Genomic DNA, 25,145 nt, shown 5'->3' on the forward strand with positions numbered 1-25,145 from the left:
ACGTGCAAACTCAAGTGTTTCATCAGGAATATAATTTTTATTTCTTGCTATTTGGAGAAGAGAATGTGCGTACAAAAAAACCCATCAAACATCTCCAATGCTGGAAAGGAGTATTCATTTACTTTCATTCCACCAGAATTATACTCTTGTCCGTCAATATCCATATTTTTACTTTATTGCCGCCGTCATTTTCCATGTAATGCAGTGAGAAATAAATGCCTGGCTCTATATTCTCCAGAGGCATCATCTATCCACTAACTTTGTCTGACATGTGGAGCTCAGAGGGGACGTGCACAGAGGGCTCCCGCTGAGATGAAACAAAACCAGCGAGAGAAGTGAGAATGAATCAAAACAGTTATTTTGTGGATCGTCTAACTAAAATCTGGAGCTGACCAGTAATAACAACTGTTAGGATGTGTGTGTGGGGGGGAACCCTTCAGAGGTGGACAATGTGTCTGTTCAAACAGTGACCTCTTTCACAGCAAGTATGATCTGGTCCATCACTAAGCTAATAAATTCAGTTTTAAGGTTACCACTCCAAATCCCTTTTTTTTGGTAAGGATTCTTTCGAAAGTTCGTATTGAATTTAAGATGGCAATGCCACATGGTGAGTACGGAATCACAGTAGTGCATTAAGACGACCTTCTGAATTTCAAACAGCATCGGAATAGGAAAGTCAAGAGACTGAAGTGACTTCGAACATGGCTTTTCTGTTTTCTGCACCACATAGACTCGTCGGAGCTGAAACTGATGATTTTAAAAACATTTTCATGCACAACCATCCTACAGGCTGAAAACCCAAAAAAAACAATAACGCAGTGTACCTACTATACAGTGGCTAGTTAGTCTTTACTTTGACTAGATTGCGTATTTCAGTGTTCAAGTCGTGCTCCAATAAAAACAAGTTGAGGCTTCTGGTTTGTGCATCTGGTATGAATGAAGCTAGCTTGTCACAGGCTTGGCTGGCTAGTCCGTTATTCAACATGTTCTATCTACAGTGCTCCGCTTTACTACTTTAGACCAGTTTTCAATTATTTAAGGGTAAAGCAGAGGGAATATCACCTCAGATTAATGTGGGTGTTCTTGTGAAGAATTGGGATGGGTTTGAGTCTCTTCAATGAAGAATGGTTGCAGTTTGGCTCAATATAGTCACGGTATATCAGAAAATATCCTTCATGGATACGATGTGTGGAAATGATATGATCCCGTTGACAAACAACCCAAATCGCAAAACGATATTTTCATGTTTAACAAAGAAAATGTCACAAATAGTCAATATTTATGGTTTGAATGGGTTTCACATATTGCCAAGTAGTTTTATTTGTAACATTTTCTTCTTTGTTGAACATGGAAATCTTTTCTTCAAAAAAAAAAAAAAAAGTTTTGATTAAAATGACAGTGCTACAGAAAGCCAAAGGACAGATCCAAGCAAGATATTAGAGGTAGTACTGTAAGCAGATAAGCTTTCTTAGCTTTGTAAGAAACTATTCAGCCGCAGACGCACAGCCAGACAGACTGACACTAAGAGCCTGATCCCTGATCCTAAAACCTCATCTCCCCTTTGGCCTTCTGGCCACCCTTATCTCTATCCCCTTCTCCATTTCACTTTCTTATTCCACAGCCCAAAAGCCCAGCTTTCCCTCCACACACGCACACACATACACGCCCACACACGTACACACGACAGTACACCAGGACCCCGAAGACTACATCTCAAGCCCAAAGCATTCTCTAAAGCCAATCCCTGAGTTGACGAAATCGAGCGCAAGGCATGATTGATGAGACGGATTGGAGGCAATGCTGCAGAGAGGGAGAAGTGAGACCCAAGATCTCACTACTCTCCCACGCCACCACTGCTACCCCTGTGATGACATCACAACGGACAGAGACCTTCAAGCTGGGACTGCGATTAAGTATGATTAGTTTTGTCTGGGGTTGACAGATCCCGGTGGAATTTCAACTACAGAAGAGCTTTTTTTGTGTTGTAAGTTGGAGAAAGAAAAAAAAAAAAAAAAAAACAGAAATAATCAGAGAATAGGTTTTTTTTTTGTTTGTTTGTTTGTTTGTTTTGTTGTTATGGACAGTAGAACAACCAATCTGTTGATTATGCTAGCATGAGCCAGGGGTACTTTTGTTCACGTCACCCTTTTTATTCTTGGTAATAAAAATATCATGTTCTCTGACATTGCACATTTAGCAGAGCCTAAAACACCTCAACACATTTTCCACTACTTTTACCAAATTCCTCCACCTGTAAAACCTGACAGAAATCAACAGTTAAATATCTACAACACTCAGAGGTTTACATTATTAGAATTGGCTTGTGAGATCATTAATGCTAAAAGATTGTATTTTTATTTTTTTTGCAACCCAATCTGCAAGGCAAAGTAGCTGTCCTAACCTTTTACTTAGTTCACCCAGTAAACATTTTAAAGCAAATTAAAGAGACAGACAAACCATGATCAAAGTGGTTCTTTATATTTACTGCTATACATAAAGATGAACATGCAGAAATAAAACATAAGGGCTCTGCCAAATTTAGGGCGTGAACAGGGAAGTTCACACCCAAATATGTTCTGGTTCTTCAAAGGTTTTATCACGTTCCTAGCTGAAGGGCTGCAATGAAAATGGTTTAGAATTGTACAAGATGTTCTGTGCATGCAGCACCCAAAATAATTAGCAGATCTGTTAGCAAATCAAAAGGCAAATTCAAAGTGTTACAAAAATGCAGATACATTTCAGTAAGTGGTTAAATGTTAGACCCCAAAACTGGGGGATTTGCAAAAAGCATGACTTGATTAAAGTACATGAATTCCTCATGTTTTTGTTAGAACATGAACAAATTTCTACAGTCCAATCTCAAACACCCAATATTCCTTTGTATCATGCTATGATTCTATTCCTAAAGCTCTAACCCTGCAAGCTGGGTCTATAATGTAAATACAGCTGTACTGTTTGTTTTGTATTGTTGCACAATCAATGCAATCATGTTGGCTAACTAAGTCCACTTGTTCCTTCCATGGATGTACAAGCATCCTAAGGAACCACCTTCTAGCTACAATCTGGAAAAACTCACCAGCTCCCTTTGAAGACATGAAAATTGGTGGGCTTTTGGCAGAAAACATTTTTGTTTGTCTTTACATTTGGAAAAGTTAAGATTTGTTCAAATAAATGGCAATCTACATTCCTGCGGGCCGGTTTTGAGAAATAAAAGATTTGTCGAAGCTGGAAAACATACCCACAAAGACCAGTCTTAATGTCGCTAAAGCTAGCAGAACATATCTGGTGCAAAGAAAGGGAAAATATACACTAAAAGATAGTCTGATATTTTTTTATTTTAATCTTAATTTTGTTAAATACTGGAAGTCTCTTGACTTAAGCTCCCCAATATATGCCTTAATTTAATAATATTACAAGAATGAAGTTAGAAAACTTATTAAAAATCTAACAACCTATCAGGTAAAGGACAAGGAGGAACATGGCCCTCAGACAGTGCTCTCTTGTTTTTTTGTTGTTGTTGTGTTTTTTGTAATATCAATAAATGGCTTAATTCTGTGTTCTATAGCCCAGAGTCAACAAGACATCAATATGAGACCATGAGCAGACTAGCAATTTCTATAGCTGGCACTGTGGGGGAATGAACAATAAATTCCAATTCCTCTGTTTCTGACACACTGCAAAGCAGTTCTGGGAGATTTCCCTGCAATCGTTTTCCTACCACCACACTCAAACTGCTGGAGGTGGTTGAAAGTGGAGGCAGGTGGTGCAGAGCTCCAGCTAGCCACGCAAATCAAGAATAACAGAGAGATTGTACTCTGACCAAGTCTCAACAACAAACCCTGTTTTCCCTTACACGCAACCACATAAAGAGAGACTTTCATCTCTCTTAACACTGCAGCAACTATGCCGACAGAGTCAAAGTGCTGACTCCTTGGCCTCCTCCGCCAATGCCGCCCCGCTGTCGACCAAGCATGTCCTGATAAATAAAGCAACAAATGTAATGGAAAGAGAAAACAAGGGAAAGGCAGGAGGACAGAGGCAGCGAGAGAGCTATAATTAGTAGGTGATTAACGAGCAGGCATTAGACAGGTCCCACACCATTGATCGTGATGTTGTGCATTGCTGCTGTAGTGAAAACAAGCTGGCCCTAGGAGAAAGGGGTATGAGTTCACAACTCCACACCCACACACATCCAACCACACAGGCAAACAAAATGGGTTTGATGTGATTCGCAGCAAGAACAAATGGTCGTTATTGAAAATGATGAAGATGTAAAGTGCATTTTGAGAGACCCGGCCGACAACCACTCAGAAACTCAAAAGATTTTGTTTTTGAAAGGACACAGGAAAACGACATCATCTTTTATGCCACCTTGCAGAAGTATTTATAGCCTCTGGGCATTTTTTTTTTTTCTTGCCTCAACCACAAGCCTCAAAGTGTCTTGAGATTTTATGCGATGCGTCAACAAAAATTTGTGCATAACTGAGAAAGGGAAAGACGATGTTTTATGGCTTCCAACAGTTTTTACAATCAAAAATCTGAAAATGAGGCTATCATTTATAAGCATCAAAGTTAATACTTAGAACTACCTTTTGGGGTCTCCAACCCACTTTCCGTATCTTGAGACTCTGATAAGGCCAAAAGCTGAAAGTTGGCGGTCTGTGTTGCTGGAAAAATTACGTGACCAGATCTTTTTTCTTTTCCGTCCCCTTAGAAGTATGTGACATTGAGCTGGAGACAACAGGATGTTAGGCTGGCATTTTTCAAAAAAATTAAACCTCTCCATCATTGAAATTAGATTGACAGCATCTGTGAACAAATCCTCAAATAAGTGCAACAATAAATATAACATGTTAGACAATGTTTTTTTTCAGCCCAATGAAAGGTCAGGGGAAATAGTTATTTTATTTTAGATGCTACATCTACTAGATGCAGTTAGTCAGCGCAGAGCTCACCACTGCTCTCCATCTTGTCACCATCACATCGCTCTCAGCACAGCAGCAGCAGTGCAGCCTCAGGCCAAGCAGGCCTAGATCTTAATGCCGGTGGTATGCTATGTATTACAAAAGTGTTATAAAAACAATAAATGATCTGCATCTCACCTCGAGAAACTAAAAAATAAAAATCCTGCAGCCATGCAGGAATTCCTCCGATCATCTAAGTAGTCCTGCCTTGTTTTCTTACCTCTGGCATCCATAGGGTGAATTCTGATACATTTCAGGGGTGTTTATACTACAACACCCTCCATTTTATATTTGAATCTAAATTTCAATTCTGTCTATACTACACTTATGTCTGCAACCCCTACAGCTTCCTCTCCTGTCATGCCATTCTGACTCATCACTACCTTCTGCTCGTCATGAGCCAAACTTCAAACTCTACTGTCACAAAGGGGCCGAAGGAGAGGTACAGCCAGGGGAAAAATGCTGATGAAGGCAATAAGAGATGAGAGCCTCCCGTTCTGTCATTCTTTCACACTTCAGAGCTGGTCAGGTGCCAACACCGATGTACTCTACAGTACGGCTGGGCAGGCAGAGTGTTGGTCCGTCACGCATCTTACTCCGTCCTTGCCCCTTTTCCCACTCTGCCAAGCTAATGATGATGACAATAGAGGAGCACTTAAGAACTTGGTACAGAGTTAGCCAAGTAAGGAAACAGGCTTTCACCAAATGACCTAACGTCCAAATAGCTGCAGAAACGTTTGAGAGACGACATTTTAGCAGCTGCTGACATGCTGAGCAGTGTACGTCCCACTAACTCCCCACCTACCTTGTCATTGTTGTAGTAGCCCAGACTCTCACCATCAAATCTCACCCATCTTCTTTGGAAAACACAATTTCTGCAAAGAGAGATGCAAAGGTTAGAGACTCTAAACCCAATTTGAGAGAATCGTGAAAGCTAACCCCATTGATGTGAAGACAGTAAGTTACTAATCTACTCTGCACAGGTACTCATATTTTATCATGAGTGCCACTGATCCATTAGTGTCAAAAGTCGTATCAACAGCTGTCAATTATCTTAATCAAAATAAATGGCTGCATTGAGTCTGAATATTCAACAGCCCAAGGGCAGTGTGCCAAAGCCATGTAAATCAGGTGCTGAAGGAGACTATAAGAGGCAAATAAATGATTGATAGCTTGGCTTCACAGCAACACTGATGTACACAGTGCCAAAGACTGAAAATGAAATCTAGTTTTGCCAAGAAAACCAAACTGAGCAAAAGCAAAAGAAGGCCTGCATCTCAAACCACAAGGTTTACTCCCACCTTCCTTTCTTTGTCTAATATTAGACTCATGCAAATTTGATAGAGCAGCTTCACATGTCTGTCCATGGAGCCATTTGTCAGTTCAGCATATTTAAAGGATCAAGACACATGGAGTATAAGAGACCCAGAGGAGGATGAACACTCAATCTTTCATCTGAGACTTACAGAGGCATCAGGAGAAATAAACTGTCAAGCTGCTATGCTTGAGCTACCGCTGCAAAAATCAGAGGCATGTGAGGACAGTCACCAACAGTGTGCCTAATAAATACAATATTTCGACATTCTCTGGCTTTTCAATTACAGCATAGAACAAGATCATTATAAACCATTTATTTAGAAACAAACTTGGTCTTCAACTTAATAAAAATAAAAAACTTAATGGCAAAAGACACAGGATTTTTTTTCTACTTAGTGTCAGATTTCTTCACAACAGAAAAATGTGGCTGTTGATGTGGTTGAGGGGGGGAGGCATTGAAAAAAAAAAAAATGCTTTGATCTAAGGTCCTGGGGCCTCATGTATAAAGCATGCGTGCGCACAAAAAATATGCTGCGCCATATTTTAGGCACAAGTCGGCACGTATAAAACTTTACGTACTTTGCGTCAAAGTTTGCGTAAATACACACACACTTTTTCGCTGGCGTGAAAATGTGCCGCAGCCACGCAAACGTTTTCTGTGGACAATATCAAACTACAAAGTGTCAAAACTCACCTAAATACACTGAAATCTGATTACATTCAGTTGTTCAGACCAAGAAGCATCAAACCAGATGTTTTTTTTATGATTTTAATATTTTATTGTTTAAACGTAAACAATGAAACTGAACCGCATTTTTCCTCAGACAATAACCTAACACGCAGACAAAATAAAGAAATTTAAAATGAACGGATGTGAAAACCTCACCCGAATGTAAATAGTACTTTTACTCAGTTTTTGTCTCATAAAGATGTAACGCATTGGTCTGTGCACCGAAGCGCATGAAATGCATCTACGGGGTAATTTCATTCTCACTGAAAAAAGAAAACAGGGTTGGATCAGCAGATTAACTCCAGACAGGTTTGATTATTTTCCAGGTAAGATGTGCAGAGAATCACACGTATTCAAGTAGCTGCGCGAAGGTGAGCCGCGTAAATGTGGAGCGCTTTGGCTCTGATGGAGAACATCTTCAATGGAAGGATTCAGAGGGAGCGATTGATCATATTGATCAGCTGTCAAATGTTGATGGTTTATGGGCATTTAGATTGCCCATTCTGATCACCCTGGAACTTTGAGCAAAACTTAAAGAAGGAGCGGTGAGGTACCGGTACCGGTCCAGCTGCAGTCATCCTTCACTGGAGCTGCCCGCTTTGTGAATCCGCCTTCATGGACAGAAAGCATCTCTATTCTGTAAGTGTACAACTCATGCATACGATTCTACTACTTCAGCGGCTACAACTTTCTGTCTTTAAATCCCAGCTGAACGAGCTACTGTTCAAACAGGCATTTGCACAATCTCTTTATTTATTATTTTTTTATTTGGATTTTTTTTCTCTCTTTAAAATTTATTATTTTTATTTTTGTGAGATGACCTCATGTGTCCTGACATTACTTAGCTTCGTGTGGTGACAGACTTCCGGGTATTTATACTAATTTACATACTGTATGTATTTATGGGTGACAACAGGGCAGACCACAAGCTGCGCTCCATTTCCCGCAAATTGGGATAAACAAAAGGTGCACCACGTGCGTGTGCATAACTTTATGCATCAGAGTTTGTTTTTTTTTGTGTGTCGCACTTTTCTAAATTTTTCCGTACGCCAGTGAAAACTGTGCAGTCTTTTTGTGAGGCCCCTGGAGACTTTGGGTCATGTCAGTGGTTTAACTGCCACTGTTGCTACACTGCTGGTCGTATTTGAAAACAAGACACAAGAGAAACTGTATTCACAGACTCTTGGTGAAGTGGAAATGTCATAAGATATCAACTTATTGAAGTCTAAAAATATGACTTTGTGATGCTGCCTAATACCTACAAAGTTCTGAGTGTTGTAAACGGTACAGCTCTGCCTCTACTGGCTTTGCAGCTGGTTGCCAACTTTGTGGGGCTCTCCATGTTAGTTCTCCTTTTCATGAAACTTCTCTGTTTAAGCCTCAGATAGATGATGATGATGGATATTTCTGCAGGATTAGTCTTAATGTCTATGTAGTCACTAAGCAGTCCAGTTCTACCATGTTCTTGTTTACAGGAGGTCATGGGCTTATCACTGTTTTCTATTGTTTTCTTTGTTGTTGCTAAGTCATAGCTGTTATCTTGATACACTGTTTACTAAGGATTACTGTTTTCATTTAGGTCAGAATTAATCACAGTCACATTTGTTGAACTATTTAGTCACATAGAAAAAAAAAAAAAACTTTAAAATTTGTTTTGATTTTTGTTTTGTCTTTAGGGGTGGGGAAGTGCCCCTCTGGACCAGCCACCGATGCATGGGTACAGAAGTCCTATTCACCACATTAACACTTGCAAAGAGTAAGGGCATTTGAGAATACAAACAAAAACAAAAAAACATTTTTGCATTCTGCCCTATCAGTGTGTAACAAATAAACAGGCATGAATAAAGAGCTGGAGCTCATAGCACATTCTCATGATTAAAGGCTGTAATTTGTCACAGGGTCAAACACATGAAAAACAGAGGGAGGCAATACACTCAGAATGGATAAGAAGTGCTTTAAGACTCAGGACAAAACATTATTCGTAAATACAAATTGATTCTGGAGTAGGTTCTAGTGAGTTCCCTTTTCATATCATCCATTGCTGTTGTATCTTTTGTGCATCATGTTACAAAGAGCTGCTCAGATTAGCTAAGAGACGGTTGGTTACATAGAAACATGAACAAACTTCCTCCATTAAATCTACAAATGCATCAGTTGGGACTTTTTGGACAATTCCTATTTGAAATTTACACTATTTGAAAAGTAGTTTAAAAAATTCTCAGCTTTTGTGTAGGTTTATTGCATCTGTAAACGTTTATAAAATTGGCTTTTATCTTTGCACATATGTCTCGCAGAATAAGATGCACCATATGTTTCAATAGCATTTTGTACTGTATATAAAGGGGAACTTGTAAAGTGAGCTGTGAAGAGTTTACAGTGGCAGCAAAAGAAAAAGAAAGTGTTGTCTTTCAGTAACTTTTTACACCCATGCGTGTGAACTTTATGTATTTTTAAAGGCCTCACATGTCTCTTCTGAGTGACAAAAGCTTTCAATCCAAAGAACTGTTGTGGCTTGAAGTAAAAAAAAAAAAAAAAAGAAAAAGAAAAAAACATTCAAGTAAAGATCAAATTTGTCAATTTTCACAAATTGTCAAATTTGTTGGTTGGTTGATCCTTATTTAAAAGCCTGTTGCAAAATGGCCAAATCCTTCCCTGTTTCACTTTGAGCATGAGGGAGTGAGTGAAGCTGCAGGGCAGCGTGCAGAAGCTAGCAGGCTAACTCACCCCTGAGGAGACAACTTGTCCAGCCAGCCCACTTTGGCCAATTGTTTGGGAGCTCCGTAGAAGCAAGCGTATGGCGAGATATCGGGCTCTGTGCTTTCTGTGACAATCCCTCGAGAGTTTGAAGACTCCATGTAAAGGTCGCACTCCACCATGATCATGGACTCGTCTTTGGGGCCAGGGGGCGCCAAACCAACCAGGGCAGTGTCGTGGGTCGTGGAAAAAGCTGTGTCCAGACTGGCCCGAGGTAGCATGCTGGCACACATGTTCACGGTGGAGTAACCGTCTACGTCTGGGACAGCTGGAGGACTCTCTTTTTCTTTGGATTTTTGTCTGCAAGAGCACATATGACATGGTGAATTCAAAAACTGATGTAACCAGAACTTGTAGCACTCTATGTAATCTCTCAAAGTGTAGGAAATGATCTAATCACGACACTTGAAATACATTAGAACTGGTGATTAGAACTGGTGATGTTGGTCTATTTTAGTCTCATGGACAAAAAAGAAAAAAAAGTAATACTCAAGTGTAAACATTTAGTGACTGGCTGCTTTTCAAAACAAAACTAATTTCTCACCCGAAGATTCAGGAACTTTATAGCTTAACAAAAATTAAAGATAAATACCTCTTAGCCTAGCTGTAGAGCAACATGATTAGCTAACAAGCACAGTGAATGCAACATTGATCCTCACATCTAAATTTCTGCCAGGTTAATCATTACATTTCCTAAAATGTTGAAAGAATCATTTGTTAAGCATTAATGTAAGAAAGTGATGTATACCCCACTAATCCCTGATTATTTTTCTTATTCATATAAAAAAAAAATTTAAAAAAGGGGGAAATTAATGTTTTATCTGCTCACACACAATAATTCCTCACAGATGCACTGAAACATCTGGTACTTTTCACATTAAAACGACAAACATCAATGTATTTTATTAGGAAACTAGCAAACAATTGTAAAGCGGAAGGAAAATATTCATGTTTTATAACTAAAAATCTTAAAACGCCTGGCATGCATTTGCATTCACTCGCCCATTCATGTGTACCCGCTGAAGAACGGCCATGTTTTGGTAGGTTTTTATACTGAGATAGAGAAACCCGCATGTTGACCCTCCGTTTGCTCATTAGGCGGCAGGCAGTTTTGGCACAGGGCTCTGATTCATGCTACACTTTTCAGATCATTTTTATTGACGTTACAATTATATATTGCTTAAATATATAAGCAATGCATAAGATCTAAATGAAACATGCTGAACTTTGTGGCTGTGAAGTGCAGAACAATGTGAAAATCGTACGCGGTGCGAATTCAAGGCATTTTAACAAGATTCTCATGCTAGAAGCAGTGAAGGCAGCTCCTCCTGTTCACAGCTTGCAGCTTGTGAAAGCAGCATCGCATCAGCATACACACCTCTTTTTCTTCTCTTTCATCCTGGCCATAAAGCACCTCTGCAACCCGTCTTTGGCCCCTTTTTCCTACAGAGAGCAGCAGAGATTAGCATCGGACGAAAAGAACGCGTCCATCTTTCAGCAGGACACCCTTATCAAGTCGGCGCCCTAAACTATGTTAACTTTAGCATCAGGGTGACATTTCAATTAACCTCAGGGGGCACACTGAAACAAGCACAATTTCCACTCTGCAATGTGTTCACGGGTAACATCATTAAGACTGCGAAGGGAAGTTCGGTGTGAGTGTGGCTGAAACAGCAGAGATGCTGCTGAAGATCTGAGAAACGCTGGTTCCTCTTTGCTGAGCTGCTCGTCACTCGTCCACGAGTGGGAGTGTGCGTCGTCTTACCGGAGCCGAGTCGGGCTTGTTGTACAGGAATATTTCTCCGTAGGGAGCGATGGGCGTCAAGGTTCCTTGAAGTGCAGCTAGAAAGGAGACAGAAACAACACAAAGGTGGCTTTGTCGAAGAGTTGGAACTTTAAAAGATAAATAAATAAATAAATAACATGGTGTGAAGGCCTAAAATGTGGAGCTTGAAAGTGAACAGCTTAACCGGATTGTTCCGGTTGAATTTCAAATCACTTAGATGTTATAGAGCTCTTTCATTTAACCAACTCATTGATCTGAGTAAATGTCTTAGCCCTTGATCCATCCAGGCACAAACCAATTAATTATTTTTTTCTTTCCCCCCTTTTGCTTCAGCGTGCCTATCTCTCCACCTCGGCCCCCTTCTTTGCGCTAATGGGAGTCTGATCCTCCTCGGACTGTCTCAAACGAACAGCATCGCTGCCAAGACTGTCTTCTCCGTCTTTTGTTCCTGCAGGAACTGTGGTCGGCGGAAAGCGAGGATGAGGATGAAGAAGAAGAAGAAGAAGAAGAAGAAGAGAGAGAGAGACTCAAACCAGACACTATTAGTCTGGAGACCTGGAGCTACAGCGCGTAGGCCGCTTCCTGTCACCGTGAAAAATGACACTACTCCCTCCTGAGGATTGCGAAGGCCAGAAGTTGTCGCCACAGGGCCAGACATACACACACAGAGAGACATCGGCGGATGGACAGATACGCTTTGAGACTTCACAAAGATTGAATCACCCACAGACACTTAAAGACGCCTTGAGACAAAACACAGACATAAAAGGGTAGAGGGCCAAATGAAAAGACTGCCACATAAATGTTGATGTTTTTAACGTCTAGCAGAAAGTTTCTTTCTGCAATTATCCTTGCCATTACAGAAGAGCACATGAGGCAAGTAGTCAGTTTTGTAAGCTGTATGAAGAGGTCAGTATGCTGGATGATGGACTGCACTCCGATACTGCAACCCTCTCCACGGAAAAGCTTGGTGGGCAGATAGCGACCATCAATCACCTTCTATCAGCCAACCTTCAGGCCACTCATGGGTCTCTCTCAGGGGCCCCGCAGACGCCACTGCACTCTATTGCTGTCTGTTCCCCTCTACTGTTTTCTCAGAGGGTTTGTGTCTGCTATGTGCCGCTGTTTCTCTCAGAGGCTTCTTTATCTGCTTTTGACCAGACTTTGTTCAGCAGCAGTCTGGGCAACCTCAGACTGCCGCTATCAGGCTCGGAGTTGGTATAGAGATGAGTCAAGTCAGGGACACGCAGGTCACGTTGCAATTAACAGTTTTTTTTATTTTTTTGATGCCCTCTATACTGAGAGAGAAGGTTAGAGAATTAAACAAAGTACATATTTTTATTGTTTAGTTGTTTGCTGAAACATGTTAACTGCACCAGAGCTGCAGCTGCTGTCACAGCAGCTACCGCATCCTGGCACATTGGAAAAACTATTAAGTGGGTCTAAATTGGATCAAAATTAAGGGAATTTTGTAGACCACAATGTCCTTGTCCAGTTCTTAATGGGTGAACAGGTTTACTGGGATCAAGGGCGTGGAAATCAGCGTTCTGCTGCATCGGGCCTGGGTAAATTAGTTTAGCTGCAAAGTTATTCTCATTTTAGGTCCGTTTCCAAATTAATTATTTTTTTTGCTGTTGTTTTTCTTTTTTACAGGGCAGAGAAATTTCTGTCTTTTCTAACTCCCAGTTATGATCATGACTGAAAGAACGGAGCTGACTATAACCATTTTGCATCGAAATAAGTTAGTAGTGAAGGTTTCAGGTACAGATAGTCAGAGTTTTTAATAGATCAGAATTTATATTTTCTTGGATTAAAAATGGCAGAAAGTTATTTTCTTCTTTTTGTTTGATCTTGGATTATCTAAGAAAGAAAAGCAACATAAATTCCTCTGAAGTTGTCTACTATCAACTTAACCTCAAATTCTCTTTTTTCAACTTAAGTTATCAATTTTAAAATGTTTTTAATGACAACACAGAATTTTTTGTATGTACAAAAAAAAGATACTCTTGTAAATTTGTAGTTTTCAAATTGTATTCATTTGTGTCCAGTACTACCACCTCTATCAGCACATCATAGTTCTTTTAAAAAAAATTTAACCTTTTATTCCAGTGATCCTTTCTACTTTTGTTATATTATATTAGATTTGTTATAATAATCTTGCCAGTGATTAAATTTTGTTCTTCCTTTTGGCACGCCATACCCAGCTTCCCCAGAAGAAAAAAATAATAAATCTTTGCCAGACGATCATCTGATCTGCCTGGCAACGATCTGACGCAAAGCAGTTGGAATTTAATTCACAACGTTATCCATTTGCACTGACGACAGATTTCCTTTCATCTCCAGGATAAACATTCACTAGTGATCTCTCAGAAATTCCTGAAATTAATCAAAATTTCTATCTAGATTTGCAGCCTTGTTTTTAATAGTCTTTCGGTGGCACTGGCAAGAATCAGAATAGATGGAATGAAATGATCTTGACAGTGTGACTCCTGATATTTTCTCATTTTCTCTTGTACTTACACGCTATGATCGATTGAAAGTGGAAACGCTACACAAAGCACTCTTTCAACAAAACACTGATACCGCTATGTGCCGACAGCTTTAAAAGCAGTTTGCTTTTCTTTCAAAACCCTGGGAAACACGACTTTCTTGTGATTTCCTTTGTTATGACTTCCTTCTTTGCTATGATATGTTTGCAACACAAATATACTTCAGATTTATAGTATTTTCAGAACACTAACCAAGCTGTAAATATAGATGTAGAGTCAGACATTTGCGATTTTGTATGTGGGCCACTTACAAAATCACACAAGGGATTATGTTGGCCTGAGGGGCATCAGGGCTGCTGGAGAAAAACACTAAACAGAACACCTGTGCTGTTTTTGGAGAGGTGTCGAAGGACAAAGTGCAAAAATTAAATACCTGCCTGCCTCCAGAAATGCATTTTTACTGAATATATCCTTCTCTGAGACAGTACTGCACTTTTTTTTCCTTTTTTTTATGCATCCCAAATCTCATCATGGAATAAACACTTCAAATGTGCTCCACGAGAATCATATGTCAAATAACGTCTTCCTTGCTCGAATCTAAGTTAGGGAAATTTTGACTTGCTAGTTGAGACTCAGGGTCCCCATGTCCCTGCACTGGGACATATTTGGCTTCTTCTTCTCCTCGGTCTCTCTCAGCCTGCTTTGCATCCATCTCGCCCTTGTTTCTCCCAACCCTCTCCACTGTCTCGCCTTCCTGTCTGTTCTCACTGCCTATTTTGTTCCACATGGACAAAAGTTGGCAAAAACATCGCCTGCCAAGAGACTACAGAGTTAGAGTAAAAGTTACCAATAACAAGAAAGTAGATAGAACAGATTAAATCTATGTCAGAGGGCAGATTAGGTGGAAAAAAATGATCAGGAGAGTGACAAACATTGTTAAATAACACCCTATTAAGGCTTACATGTTTAAAGCTGTTTTGCGATAAGATCCTGTGAAAGAAAAGCATCATCCGCTCGTATGAGTCGAGTCTTTCCCCGGCTGGGGGATTGCTGAGCAAGTCGCATAAAGTCAGCATAGAAGAGACTCGAAAACATATGTGCTCTGGTTGCACTACAAACTTGCGTGTTGCTACCAAAGTTAAACAACTTCTGAAAAAAACTTTGGAGAGCCGTGAGACATGAATATATACCAAGGTCTCCCCGAGGAAGGAGATATGAGAGAGCATATGCCCGGCGAGATGAGCGCTTGAAACCGGGGTGTCGGCTTCTCCCCCGCCGCACCCCCGCTCTACCCTTGGCTCTTCTCCCCCGCTTTCATTCGGGCAAACAACAGCACCGCTGACTCCGCTGCCGTATGAAATATTCATAGCCGAGATAAAGGGGATGTAGCCGAAAGTCTGTGCATACCTTTCTGTATGCCGTTTGCACCAGTGGGACGCTCTGAGCCGGTTAGGTGTTCAGGGCTGGTTGTTTGTGCGCTCCTGAGGAGGAAGCAGAATCAGTGGATTAGAACCAACAGTGGAGCACGTGGGAGAAATAGTTAACGCCGTGTAAGCATAAAGACCTTCAGAGCTGAGGAAAGTTTCACAATTCAAAGGTCCAAATAAAGTACAGAGTGAAGGGCATTCGTTTCTGTGGAATACGTAATTGTACTCCTCCGGTTCCCCGTTAGTGTACGTCTGAAAGCAATGGCAACATTAACAAGTAACAAGTAGCTACATAACGCCCACCATTTTTATTTTTAGTCAGGGTTAAACCTAGTCAAAGTCTGAGCTTAACTTAGATTCAAATAGCGTGACTTTGTCTAAAAACAAGCAGCTTATTAATGAAGTAAAAGACAACCCGGCCCGTTATCAGAAATGCTCGATGCATTTGCTGCTGCCAGCGGTAGCACAACCAGTTATTAGGTTGTGGGTATATAACTTTTTTCACATATCACTATTTTCTCCTAAATTAAACCATCATTTCAAAAAGGGGTTCTGTGTGCTTATTCACATTGTCTTTCATTAAAATTTAACTTCGTCATCTAAAGTACTGTTGCTCAGTGACCATTCCTGGGCTTGTAGCAACAAAGGAATCCATGACACACTTTGATTTCAATCACTGTGACTTGTAGTTCATTTGAGGCATTTCTGTTGGCACCATGTCTCAGGTTTTGGTAAAGAGACAGTGCAGGTAACATGTTTGGACATGTTCCCTGAAGAAATACACACTGTTGTAAAGCCAATCTGTCAGCAGAGGACAGCAAGAGATTCTCATTTAACTATAAAATTGTAAAAAGAAAAAACATAGTGTTTTCTTTGGGGGTTTTTTTACATGTGCATATGCATTTGTATGCACACAATACTCAAACAAATTTTTTTTTCCAACATTAGCACTGAAGTTCTCTTACAAATCTTCTCAATTCTAAAACTAGAACATTGTTTCTATTTATTAACGTATGCGTCAAAGGTCTAGTAATTGAACATGATTGTTTTAAAGAAAACGATCAAATAGAATCCTCAAGTTGCTGCTAAATGTCTGGCTGTTCTGGTTTTGCTCTCAGACTTCTGGTCTTAGTAGGCAAAGGCTGGCAAAGACCTGCAACAATCCTCTCTGTCTTAAACAGCAGGGTTCTTTTATTGCAATATCTAAATTAGCTTTCATATGTCAGTCTTTTCACATATTGTACGGCTATGAACTTTAAGGTTTAAATGCCAAATGAGACCTCCAGAGGCTGAGATGCAACTCTGAGCTCACAAGGAGTAAGATTGTTGCTTTTAAGGGATCAGCAACAAGAAAAGTTGCAGTTTCACTCTGAACTCGATGCTGTTCTTTGCTGGAATTACTGGGCAAAAACCACTGTGTGGGTAAGGTCACAGTATCAGATTCTATTGGGACAATAAGCTTGGATAAAACCATCACAGTTTAAAATGTGCTGAGATATTTGTGCAGAAATGCAAAAATCTTATCTTATATTTAAGAACACAAAAGCAACAGCTACGTCTACTGCTGCCAAAATAACATTTTGGTTATTTATATATTGTCTTTTTGATTTTCATACACAGACCAATGCAAAAATAAAGAACAAAACCACATTAAATTTAATGGCTTTTTTTTTTTGTCTTAGTTTTGCAGAATATTCCATCTTTTTGCTTGATCTGATCTTTAGAGAGCAGCACAAGCATCCTTTGCCGGTTAGTGTCATTTTAATCATGTTACTCCATCAGGTGAGCCAGTAGGCATGGGAGGTGAGAACTAAAAATCTCACAAATTATTTGTGGCATTTATCATAGTGATGATAAAAACGATTTGTTAGTCACTTTTCCCCATTTATCTGATAGCATGTTTTTGTGGCTTGCACAGATAGCATAGAGATTATCAGAGTTCTCATGGTCACAAGTTCTTTTTTTTCTGATAGCAATAAAATAAGGAAAGCTGATCATCCCTACTAGCTAATCTGCAGCTCAACAGACATATTACCTTAATGAGAATGACGGATAGAGCCGTTTTAACTCTACACCGTTACTGGTTATGTTTTTCTCAGCCACAGTGTGGCACTTTACAACAACAGGTCAAGTGCAGTGTTGACCTGTTGACCTAACACAAATTATATCATTTGCACCAAGAGGCTGAACATGACAGTCTTCCCTTTTAGTTTCTATATCTTTTTCTTGTTTTTGTTTTTACAGCTGGGGAAAATCCTGGCACCTTTACCTTTTTATGCATCAGTCTAGTAATCATCCCTTACACTCTGCCAAAATCAAAACCTTTTGAGCTGAGTTACAACGGTCTCATGCATTTGTGCATATTTTATTTTTAAACATATTTTTACAGTGGGTGAGCTGCCTTAACCGGCTTAGTAGAGCCATTGAGGTTCTGCCATTGGTAGTAATAATTTGCAGGAATACAGCAGATGTTCTCAACTAATTAATGCTGCGGCTTCAATTAATTTCTTAAACCCCCACTGTGTAAATGTGTACACCGAGTAGCGCAAAAGCGTTCTAGATGACTCGTCTAATGAGCACGATGTGTGTAAATGCTACAGTGAGTCTATAAAAGGAGAATCGAGTTTTATTAACCCTGCAGCTATGCTTTTTAACTTTAAAAAAGCAGTACCTGTCCAGGAGCGCAGCAGCAGGTTCAATGGGGATTTCAGGAACAGGCCGGTGCCTTAACCGGTAGGAGCGGGTAAGTCGAGGACCTGCGGGTTGTGCCTCGTAAATTGCGTTTTCCACCATTTCACCATAACAATCCTCTTGGTCTTCAGCAAGCACTGGAAGGAGAGCATCGGTAGCAGAGGGCACGGAGTCAAAGTTCGACTGACACTGCTCTTCTGAAGAGGCCTCGAAATCAGAGGGTGTTTCCGAGGTGGGAAGCGATTCATTGCTGCTACTCGAGAGCACAGAGGTAGGAACGCAGGGACATGAGGACAAAGATGTCTGTGTAAGTTGGAGGTTACGTGGGGCAGGTACCGGTGGAATAATGTGTCGGCGATCTGGCTGGTTCTGACAATCTGGTGTTAGTCCTGCACCTGCAGGCAAAGTCTGACTCCCTTCCACATGATAGTCCCTATTCTCTTTTGGTTGGTTATGTTGATAGGACTCCCCCCTGATTCGGTCCTTACGGAAAATGTGTCTTGGGAATAACGGTGGCTTCTTTTGATTTCCATCACTCTCCAGAGCATCCTGCTCACTTTCACCTTTCTCTCCACCCTCCTGCTTCAACCCTTGTGCCTCCAAACTCCAGAGGATTCGTTTACGATGGCCGGTTGGTAGCACTTGAAGCTCCAGGAGTCGCTCGTCTGTGAGTCCTCTGCAGTCTTCCACAACCTGATATCCAGCCTTCTGGAAAAAGGAGATGTACTGCGACAAGCGAAGGGAAATCAGCCACTCCTCAATATTGTATCGAGACTCTCGGGGCTCCAACATGGTGCTCTAGTCCCACGTCTGAAGCTTTAGCAAGACATGGAGAGCAAGGAGTCTACCTTCACACTGTGGAGACACATAAGACAACATCAACAGATAGATGATACATTTTTATTTTGTCTTGTTAATGTGTAATTGAATTAAAAGGTACCAAAAAGGGGATATACTTAACACTAAATGACCAAACCAGGTTTTATGGTGCATGGAAGTTCTGCAGCTGTAAATTAAATGGTGGTGCTTGTAAAGGTATTTTCTGAGAGAACAAAATTTTATCTAATCTAAACCAACATAAAAAGTCTGAGGCAAACCAACAGTTCAATTTCTTGCCATGCTTAATCAGTCTGAACAGAGCTAAAACATTTTCTACTTGATAATCTTAACAAGGGAATGACCACAGACATTTGGTAATCCATCTGTTTTGATTGTGGCTTCCATCAGACCATCAGTGCATTTCACCCACTGATGGCAGTAATTTAATCTCAAAGTTTTAGGTTACAATAAATAAGTTGAAAGAAAGTAAAAAAAGGAACACATTTAATACATACAGACTGTGATGCATGCATTTTTGTTTTAAAATGCATATTTGAAAAAAGTCTGCCAAATGTTTGCAGGGTGGAACTAATGTTTGATGTGTTGTTTAGGCTAGATCGATATTTTCAGGAACACACCACACAGCAGAAAAAATGTCACATTTTCAAGCCTCCTGTTCAACATTTTAGCTGAACAGGTTCATGGAATTCAGCTTTTTTAGTGCAAATAATTCCAAGTCCACCTTACTTTGAAAGCAAAGGGACTTCAGCAGAAGACTGAATGAATGAATCTGATCCTTTTGAACTTTCACCCTTAATATACGTGTTGTATTTTGTTTAATCCCATTAGAAAACTACAGTGACTTAGCTAGCATTTTGCTTTTAGAAGAAAATAGAAAAACTAACTTTTCTTTTTCATTTTAATATTACATTAACTGAGTCAACAGTTCAAAAAGTTTAGTTGTCTCAATTTTTTTCCCCTATATATCCTAATTAAGGAGCTAAACTATATGGAATAAATATGTATTAAAATCCATACAAGTCGTATTTGGATATATTTTGCTGTTCAACAACCAAGAGAATGTATGCAGATTTTGCAGCTACCCCAAAACATTTTACTTTGAATAACCAACACGTATGTTTAACTACAAGCTACAGAAATAATTGTATGCAATATAATAGTTCGAAGGGTGAAATTGGCACTAGTCTAAAACTACTGTTGACAAGTGAGAGAACTCAGCAACAACTGGAGAGAGGTATGAAGGCACACCGAGGTTTTAAACAGGTGACAAAAACCATTAAAATTGACCCTTGTACCATCATATAAAACAGAATGACAGAAAAAGTGACCAAAGTTTCGTCTAGCTGTACGGATCCAGGAGCAGAATGCAGAACTTCCCCGACATGTCGTTGCTAAACTGGCAGAGAGATAGCACTTCTATGTTCCCCCACGCAAATTTGGCTGCATGACAAAGTTCTTGTTCACTAAAAATGCTCCCCCTAAACTGTTTTAAAACTAAAAACTGGCAGGTTACAGGCTGGTTGGCAAGCTGTTGAAATAAAGGCAGAATCATGTTAGAAAAAAGGAACTTGGTTTCATTACACAAGGGTATGCTGTGAAAAACCCATGCAGATTAAGTTAAAAAGAAAAAGAATAAAAATGCCTCGGCACTTGCATCTCAACTTTTAGGTTCCAAGAAGCAAACAACTTGCATGTAAAAACCACAACCACAAAAGAGTTTGTCATGGGCAGAGCGTAAGCTGTGGACTTGTTTCTGCTTTTTTTTTGCTCAGTTGTTAATCAGATATTTCCAAGTCATGTTCAGTAATATGCAACAATGACAAGTAAAGCCAAGTCAGAGTAATGTACAACTAGCAAACAGATCTACATTTACAACACCTTTGGAGGCAGCAGCAGGAAACAGCAATAGCTCTGATGAAACAGCAGATGACATCAAAATTTAAGCTTTACCAGAATGAACGGTCATGTTTTTTTCGTCTTTGCTGATACGCTAACCCCTGTGGAAAAACAAAAAAAAAAAAAAAAAACACACAGCTAAACTTTGCAGCACAGCTCTGGCCTCTCACCATCTAGATTTTAACCACATACACTTGAAACTAACAGGGAGACGCATAAACATCAGCTTTATAATATGTCCACTTCTCTTTTAGGTTTCAGAGCTGCCACTCACGGCAGACCTGTACCGCTCCTTCTGCTTTTGAGAAACATTGTTCAGGCGCTGGTGAATTCACTCTAAAAGGATGTCTCCAACAGTGAACAGAAACTTGCTTCCAGGTAGCTTACTTATTGTAACAGCCGTAATTCTGTACTAAAGTATTACGGCTGGACACACCAGTCCAGTTTGAGCACTTAGAGAGACAGCTACTGAACCGCAGACATTAATAAAGATCAGGCAGAGGAGTCTTAATCTACAGATACACTGCCTTGCTATCAAAACCACACATCAGCTACAGAAATAAAGAAAAGGAGGGAAAGAGAACTCAATCAGCTAGGTTTGCACATGCTTCATAAGTATGAAGACATATTTAGCACACACAAAAAAAGCAACTTACAGACACAACAGGGGTATTTTAAAAAAATGGCCTGCATTCATAAAACAAGCAACAGTGCTTTCAGATCAAGTAACACATTTTGAATTCAGATAACTTGAGTAAATAAAAAAAAAAATTGTTTTTACATTATGCTTTCTTTTACTAACAGGGAAAAAAATATGCTTCAATTCTTGGCACCTTTGGATGATTTCTGAGCATGGTAGGGTGATGCTACAGCATTTAACTTCCAGACTTTGACATTGTCATTCCAAAACACTGATTTATTTATTTTTTTAAAAGCCATTCAGATGTGGACGTGGTGATGTGCTTCGCATCACGTTCTTGCTGCACGACCGAGCTTAAAGCCCCGAACCGATGGTCAGGCTGGTTTTTCTGAAATGTTTCAGCAGAGAACGGAATTCATGATTCAGTCCATCATGGCAGGTCATACAGGTTCTGCAACTAAACAGCCCCACTGCATCAGACTACCACCGCCATGTTTGACTGTCGCTATAATGGTCCTTCTCTGAAAGGTTGTGTTACGTAATGTTCTACTTTTGTCACATCTGTTTATGAAATATTTTCCCAAAGGACTTGGGGATAATTTAAGATGCTTTTAAATAATAATAATAATAATAATACATATGTATTTTTTTTTATTTTGTTGATTTTGGATTTTGGGTTATTTCTGCCTCGAACGCTCTCATGGATGTTATTTGTGCCTAATCTCAGTCTTATCGCATTGTGTCGCGTTGTGTTTACAGAATGAATACGACTTAAATGTCTGATTCTCAATCTGGGCTAACAACTTCGAAAAGCAAATTCAATTCCAAGGAGAGTTCGAAGACTCACTGGTAACATTACGGTTTCCCAGACAACCAAAGTGACGAGGAGGAAAGTGGACTGAACAAAAACTTTGCATCTGCAGTGGTAGCTTTTCACTGAGCTGACAATAAGATGAGATTGAACGTTACAATGAAAAGGGGTAAATCTTTACTTTAAAGTAAAGTAAAAAGTAAAACCAGCTGCACGCAGCAGCATTCAATCAGCCCCAAACAACAATGAAATCTTTACAGCAGTACACACTGCCATTGTCTCAGAGTTAATAATCCCTCAAGATGCTTTACCCAATATGGGCATTCAAGTACAACTTGTGCACTGGATGCACTATTCGAAACATCATAAAAATATTTACTTTCTTTTACTTTTTTTGCAATCAAATGTCTGCAAACTCTTAAAAAAAACAAGAGATTTCATTGTTGTATAATAATTAATTTTATTGACTGAATCAAACCAGATCTCCCGTAAATTGTAGACTAGCCAAGTTTAAAATGCAAGATCATACTTCTAAAACAAAAGAATATCATGTATCAAATGATATTTAAATGTTGTTTTTCTTGTTTTACATCCATTAAAAAAAAAAAAAAAAAGTACTGACTTGAGATGTCCGTTATGCAATAAAAATTGACCTTAACTGAGGCAAGTGAGGCCTGCAGAATTGTTCTGGGTTCTCTTGTGACGTCCCAGAAGAGCAGTTGATGAACTCTGTGCGTACGGCCGGCTGCTTCTAGGCTGGTTTAACGCCGCTTCTTACTTTCTCCATTTCTGAATAGTTCTCAATGTGAACCAAAATCTGTAAAAACGCTTTGATAATCCTCTCCAGATTGATAAATGTTAACAGCTTATTTTTTTTATTTTTGCTTTTTGAAATTGTTTTGCCTACTTCATGCTGTCAAACAGCTTTCATTCAACTGATTTTTTGATTCTACTGACTTGAGGAGTAAAGTTCAGGCCTGGATATGGCTAATGAAACTCAAACAAGCTTTTCAAATAAATTGGTTAATCACAGATAACAGATGATTTAACAGGGACAAGGGATTATTTTTTTAAAAAACAAGTTAGTATGGATAGTTTTCTTATTATGCTATTAGAATATAGCATTTTCTATTTACTTTGGCAACCTGAAACACAAGTATCCAAAAGAAAGTTGCAGGTACTATTGTACGGTTCAATCACTGCGTGAGTCACAGCATGCACGCCCATGCATGCACACAAACACAAAACTGTACAATACCACTGCTTTCTGTGCATCCCTTTGAACAAAGTTCACCCTGTGTTTTCTTCCTTGTTCGAGAGTAATATTACTCGTGTGCGTTTCACATCAAGCTCAGGAACCGAAAGCCGAAACCTTAAGACATTCTCCAAATGGTTCCCTTGATATCCCACTCTACTTAAAACTCAAGTAAAATAGATAATCAATTAGATTAATAGCCCTGGGAGTACGCTCAACTTTTTTTAATGCGAATGTTTTCATTGAACAACCCACGTGTAGGGCTGCTAAGCCCTGGTTTCACTTCAGGATGAATGGTCTTACACCGAAAATATAATGTAAATGTCACCTATTTTAAAAAACCACTAAACGCAACTTGTTCCAGAATTCTTATCATATGTCACTACTTACGTCCTCATTTCTAACGCGTACGTAGGAAACTAATCTTTTTTGTACTAAAGGTGGCGTATTCAGCCCGGTCTTGATTCGGGTTTTGTACAAACGTACCACTCGTGAGCGTGTGTGCGTGTGTGCAGCTGGGTTAGAAAAGCTTACCTGCAACTTAAGAACAGAAAGAAACTTCCGGCATTTTGTCCGCACACCTTTACTTCCCTCGAGTCTTTTTCTAATAACGCTGCTTTTGAACCAGTGTACAAGTCACTCGGCTGTTTCCGTCATTGAGTAAAATGAGCTCCACGCCCATCAGGGAACCTTCCTCCTTAACTTCTAATAATAATAATAATTAAAAAAGAAGTCATCAGTGTTTATTGTGACACTTACCAGCTGTCAAGATGAGCCAGTATAAGGACGTGATATTGTTAAAGAAAATGGTGAGATCTCGCTGTTCAGAGCTCACAGGAATGTGTGAAGTTTTTCTGGGTATACTGGCATGCCTCTGCTTGATCCCGATGCCGCAGGCTATGGATTCGGCACAGGCAGGAATGCAGCTGGCAACACGTCCTACTGACACATTGTTTTATTTTCATCCCGTAGAGCAATGAAAAATCATTAAAACACCCCGACTTCCCAGGTAAACCCTACGATCTGAAATGTAGAAAAATCTGATACTTATTTATTCCATGGGGAAAGAAATGTGCCATCAAGAGAAAAAACGCTTTACATTTTCGTTTGATCAGAGGGTTCTCGTGTTAATCAATAATCCATGACTTCCTGTAGCAGCTCTTCAGGACTCATAATTCAAGTAGAACAGGAAATAGCTATAAGTGAGCAGGTAGTTTCTCTAAAGAAATTGGAATTCTTCAAAATCAGAAACATCATGCACAGAGAAATTAGAAGTCTGGATCAGACTTTGGTGAGCAGCAGGAGGACAAAGAATAAATACATTTTTAGTTTTTTCTGACATGCATACCATGGATATGTCTATGCCATTGTCATTTTTCTTAATTGTTTAATTTCTGAAGAGGATCTAAAGACCCTTGTCTTTTGAATCCAAAGTGGGTCTTTACCCTTTTCCGCATTTTTAGATGTTCCTAGTTAAATCTAAAAACTAAACTTTAAAAATTGGATGCACAAAGAGAATGTCTTTAAGATGTGTCCCAGTATATC

General features: G+C 39.6%; 1 protein-coding gene across 3 annotated transcripts in view; it reads right to left on the reverse strand.

Annotated features, from left to right (window-relative positions):
- arap2 (ArfGAP with RhoGAP domain, ankyrin repeat and PH domain 2) overlaps positions 1-24,505 on the reverse strand; it is a 130,831-nt gene extending 106,326 nt beyond the window's left edge. Inside the window, exons 1-7 of one of the 3 annotated variants that reach the window (XM_044097633.1) lie at positions 24,360-24,505; positions 18,139-19,013; positions 15,448-15,521; positions 11,531-11,607; positions 11,144-11,208; positions 9,736-10,065; positions 5,770-5,839 (exon numbers count right to left, since the gene is read on the reverse strand). In XM_044097633.1, the coding sequence (XP_043953568.1) occupies positions 5,770-5,839; positions 9,736-10,065; positions 11,144-11,208; positions 11,531-11,607; positions 15,448-15,521; positions 18,139-18,950 (1,428 nt within the window). In that variant the 5' untranslated portion in view covers positions 18,951-19,013; positions 24,360-24,505. Of the gene's footprint in view, positions 1-5,769; positions 5,840-9,735; positions 10,066-11,143; positions 11,209-11,530; positions 11,608-15,447; positions 15,522-18,138; positions 19,014-24,134; positions 24,284-24,359 lie in introns of those variants that run through there. The other 2 variants (XM_044097632.1, XM_044097634.1) reach the window with 2 other exon arrangements.
- Between the last annotated feature and the right edge of the window lie 640 nt (positions 24,506-25,145).

This window comes from Gambusia affinis, linkage group LG18 (assembly GCF_019740435.1).
Source record: "Gambusia affinis linkage group LG18, SWU_Gaff_1.0, whole genome shotgun sequence".
In the NCBI taxonomy this organism is placed as follows: Eukaryota; Metazoa; Chordata; class Actinopteri; order Cyprinodontiformes; family Poeciliidae; genus Gambusia; species Gambusia affinis.